The sequence below is a fragment of the Aristolochia californica genome, unplaced genomic scaffold, assembly GCF_029961685.1.
Source record: "Aristolochia californica isolate CCGP_79_NKW_82.1479 unplaced genomic scaffold, dmAriCali1.0.hap1 SCAF_5, whole genome shotgun sequence".
NCBI classification, from domain to species: Eukaryota; Viridiplantae; Streptophyta; class Magnoliopsida; order Piperales; family Aristolochiaceae; genus Aristolochia; species Aristolochia californica.
The window spans coordinates 2546638-2550853 of NW_027182214.1; the positions used below are offsets into that span (position 1 = coordinate 2546638).

General features: G+C 37.8%; 1 protein-coding gene across 2 annotated transcripts; it reads left to right on the plus strand.

Annotated features, from left to right (window-relative positions):
- The first annotated feature begins 1506 nt into the window (after positions 1–1506).
- Positions 1507–3806, plus strand: LOC137966018 (heavy metal-associated isoprenylated plant protein 7-like). Of its 2 annotated transcripts, none has more exons than XM_068812455.1 (5): positions 1507–1765; positions 1913–2054; positions 2213–2415; positions 3036–3126; positions 3222–3806. In XM_068812455.1, the coding sequence occupies exons 1-5, from the start codon at positions 1706–1708 to the stop codon at positions 3542–3544; spliced, it is 819 nt and encodes a 272-aa protein (XP_068668556.1). In that variant the 5' UTR covers positions 1507–1705; the 3' UTR covers positions 3545–3806. The 2 variants fall into 2 exon arrangements, with proteins under 2 accessions (XP_068668556.1, XP_068668558.1); XM_068812457.1 differs by having other exon boundaries at positions 1510–1714; positions 3222–3804.
- The last annotated feature ends 410 nt before the right edge of the window (positions 3807–4216 follow it).

A 4216-nucleotide genomic window follows, 5' to 3' on the forward strand; every position in this document is an offset into this window, starting at 1 on the left:
TCCCCAAGAACGGGAATGATGAATTAAGTGTCAAATTTCTATTGACAGACCTTAAAATGTGTAATTTTTTTTCTTGTCTTTATAGCAACTTTCATGAAGATTGTGTTTGAGACATTAGAAAATTATTGAAAAAGATGGCTAGCGAAAAATATTTCATTTGACCAAATTTTTTAGTTTTTGTGACAGTTATGGGGGAAGGATTTTTTTTTTTTAAATTTATTCTTGTTGGTTCATTTTATCTTTTAATTTTTTTAAAAAGAATAGAAAAATAAGTTTCGTATTGCTGCAATAGGAAAAAATGTAAAAAGATAAACCGATAGGTATTAAACGCATTCTTGATCACTCACTTCTTATTTCTACCTTGTTTTTTATTATCTATAATTTCTTTTTGTTTTTACTGTTAACACAAACATTAAAATTAATTTATTCGTCGTTTCCTACTACGATACAAAAAAAGAAAGCTAAAGAACTTGTAAAGTTGGGTCCAAGGCCTATCCCAAAATGACTAGTCAACTTCGGAAACCACTTTCCCAACTAATAAACTCAAGATCTTTATACTCACTAATCCATGTGGGACTATTCCTTAACACTCCCCCTCACGTGTAGACCATCTTTTGTGGTTCTACAAGTGGATAATTTAGGAGTAGGCAGTTTAGGTCTAGGCCCTCTTTTGTGGCTCTACAAGTAGATAGTTTAAGTGCAAACCCATATATGAGTACCGGCTCTGATACCAGGCCTATCCCAAAATGACTAATCATTTGGGGATAGACTTTGGACCCAACTTTATAGAATTAATTAGTGTTGGCCTGATCAGAGCGCATTTTTGGGTTTTTTTTTGTTTGTTAATCCATTTTTAAGTGGTACCCAAATTTTGATTTATAGTTATTCATATTTGAATGATATTTTTCAGTAGCTCCTACTCAAATTGGTGTCACACAAAATTATATACTGTGAAGAATTAATTTTTAAGGTAAATTTATATTTACATTTGGAAGCTACTTTTCTGCTTTTACTAGTGATCATGGCAAAAAAGGGTGGGTAAAAAACATGTAAATCCCTCTATTTTACAAAAATAAGTTTAACAAAATAGCTTTGAAAGGTCAATTCACATATGGCCTTAGTAGTTAAAATGGAAGTAAACAAACAGATTAAACAGCAGACTTTTACATAAACTCCCTTGTAGTTCCCAAAAAATCTCACATCTATTGTTGCTGCAGACATGTTATATATTTTGAATTCCTAAGCCTACAGTCCTGATTGCTGTGCATGAGCACACTTGTCTGTCCTTCTTCATTGGGAAAATTGAATCCAGAAACCTGTTTTTTTTTATATAAAAGAGGCTCCACCACTGCTGTAGCTCTGCTTACTGCTCTGCTGGTTGTAAATACATAACCAGAACGAGGAGCTTGAGAGTAAATACCAAACTACAGAGATGAATTTGGAGTCCTGCGCAGGACCATTTACTTGTACACGACAAAACCCACGTCAGTGCTGCAGAATCTGCTCTTTGCAAGACTCGACCGAATTGCCTTTGCTGCTGCTGTTTTCTCACGTGAAGGAAGACAGCACGGAGGAACGAAGAAAGCGCTGAACGCTCACTTTCTCTGTTTCTCTTCCCTTCAGTTGGGGAAATACAGAGGAAACCCATCTGGTCTTGGTTATTCTTCCTCTTCACCTAGTCTTCCCGGTGGTTCTCATAACAACAATGGGAGAAGTAAGTGGAGTTCTGGGTAGTGGGTACTGTCTCAGGTGTTCTATTCTTAATGTAATGGCGAAGACAGTCTTCTCCTTTTTCTTTCACGGTTTACTGAATTTCATGTTACTTTCCTGTTCGCTTCTCTATATCTTACTTGGGTTTATGTTTATTGTTATTGTTATATAATGGTTTCTGCATGTATTGATATGTTTAAAGGAGCAAAAAGAAGAAGAACAGAAGAAAGAGGAAACCCCAGAAGAGAAGAAAGAAGAAGTTCCAGAAGAGATAGTTCTCAAGGTAGACATGCACTGTGAAGGCTGTGCAAGGAGAGTCCAGAGATCTCTGAGAGGATTCGAAGGTTTTGAACCATACAACCGCTCTTTCCATTTCCTCAATCAAGTCATGAATTCTCCTTTGAAATTTCTTCTGTCTTTCTCGACACAGTATTCTCTAATCACAGACCAGCAAATTAAATTTTGGCCCTTAATTGTTGCAACTTCTGCTGCTGATTGTCAGGTGTGGAGGATGTAGTCACAGACTGTAAGACCCACAAGGTGGTGGTGAAAGGGAAGACCGCAGACCCTGTGAAGGTGTGTGAGAGGATACAGAGGAAGAGTGGAAGAAAGGCTGAGATCATCTCTCCTCTGCCTAAACCCCCAGAAGAGGAAAAGGAAAAGAAAGAAGATGACAAAGACAAGGCTGAGGAGAAAAAGGAAGGGGTACGCTTTACTCTCTTTAAACACCATTAAATGACATTTTTTTTCATATATACTGGCATGGATCACAATATGGGATCTCCAGTACCGATTGGTCTTCAATTTTTGTAGACCAAAAAAAATCGCCTAGCTTGAGGAGAACGGAACCAAGCCTCACTGTGTATGGAACCCATTCACTTTGAGAAAGGTTATCAAACTTTAACTTTTATCTTGTTCCAGGCAAAAAAGTCTGCATGTTCATTAAGTCAAGAAAGGTGACTCTCTCTCATTATCCTTAGCTTAATCTCCAGTAAACCTCAACCCTCACTTATCTTATCCACAATCAGCTCTCAAGGAAAAGTTCTTTCATCTTTTATCATGGACTTTGAAAATCACATCCAAGTTTACTTCTAATTACCGCTAAGAATCAATTAGAACAAAAAACAAAACTAAAGTTTGTAGTTATTAATATCGTTTTAATCCTCTTACACCTTTTGATGATATGGGATTCTTGTTGGAAAACTGAAGTTTTTTTACTTCAAAAAGCTTTGGGGGCACTGAAACTTCTCTTATCTTTGAAGGGTAAGTCTTGAAAATGTTGTATCACTAATAAAGGCACCCTCCCCTATACTTTTGTATGACAGCCCCCTCCAGTGATCACAGTGACTCTGAAAGTGGGAATGCATTGTGAAGCCTGTGCTCAAGTGTTACAAAAGCGAATCCGAAACATGGAAGGTATATATATCTTCACTACCTTGCTAACCATTTACACTTCAAGCCTATTTGTTACTGAATTTTTTCTTCTTTTCTCAATCTTCTGTGCTCTATAGGAGTTGAATCCGTTGAAACGGACATCAAGACGAGCCAAGTGATCGTAAAAGGCGTTGTTGACCCAGAGAAACTGGTTGAGAGAGTGTACAAGAGGACGAGGAAGCAGGCTTCAGTAGTGAAAGATGAGAAGGAAGAAGAAAAGAAGGAAGAAGAGAAGAAAGTTGGGGGGGAAGGAGGGGAGAAAAAAGAGGGAGAGGAAGACAAAGACCACAATGCCACTGCCAAGAAGAGTGAATACTGGCCTCCAAAGTACTACATCGAGTATGTTTACCCACCAGAGATCTTCAGTGATGAGAACCCTCATGCATGCTATGTAATGTAGAAACATTACATATATTAGTGTTGTAAAAATACGTATTATCGGTTTGCCTGGCCGATGAACGTTACGGCAATAAGGGTTTGTTTGGCAACAGCTCAGTACAGCCATGTAAAGAAGTCTTTGTAATGGAGTTCTTGAGAGTATGTTTTTGTATTCTCATGGACAGATGACTGGCCTTAGTGTAGAGGAATTGGAGTAGTCCATTGCCTTCCTTTTAGTTCCATATTTTGGATTCTTGCCCTTGACATATATTGAACTAATGGGTTTGTCAAAAAGCCCCTTGTAACTATTGAGCTCCCAAGCATCAGTTCTTTGAACTCGTGAGAAGAACTCAAGAAACCTCCTGATATAGATAAAGATAAGAGCTAATAGAATTTGAGATCATCTCAAATTGTAACTCTAAAGCACTGTAAACTCTATTGTAGATTACATTACGATATCTCAAATTCTATCAACTCTTTTCTTTATCTCTATCACCTCTCTCTATCTCTCCTATCTAATGCAAGAAAGAATAGGCATTTTCATGGGACTGAGAACTGGTGGGAGAAACTCTACACAAAGGGTAGGCTCCCCATCATGGACACTACATATAGTAGAGGAGAAGTTCTTCCTTGTTTCCTCTCAAACAAGGTGGCAGTGCTCCCTCCCTCTGTGTAAAAGAAAATGAAAGTGAGA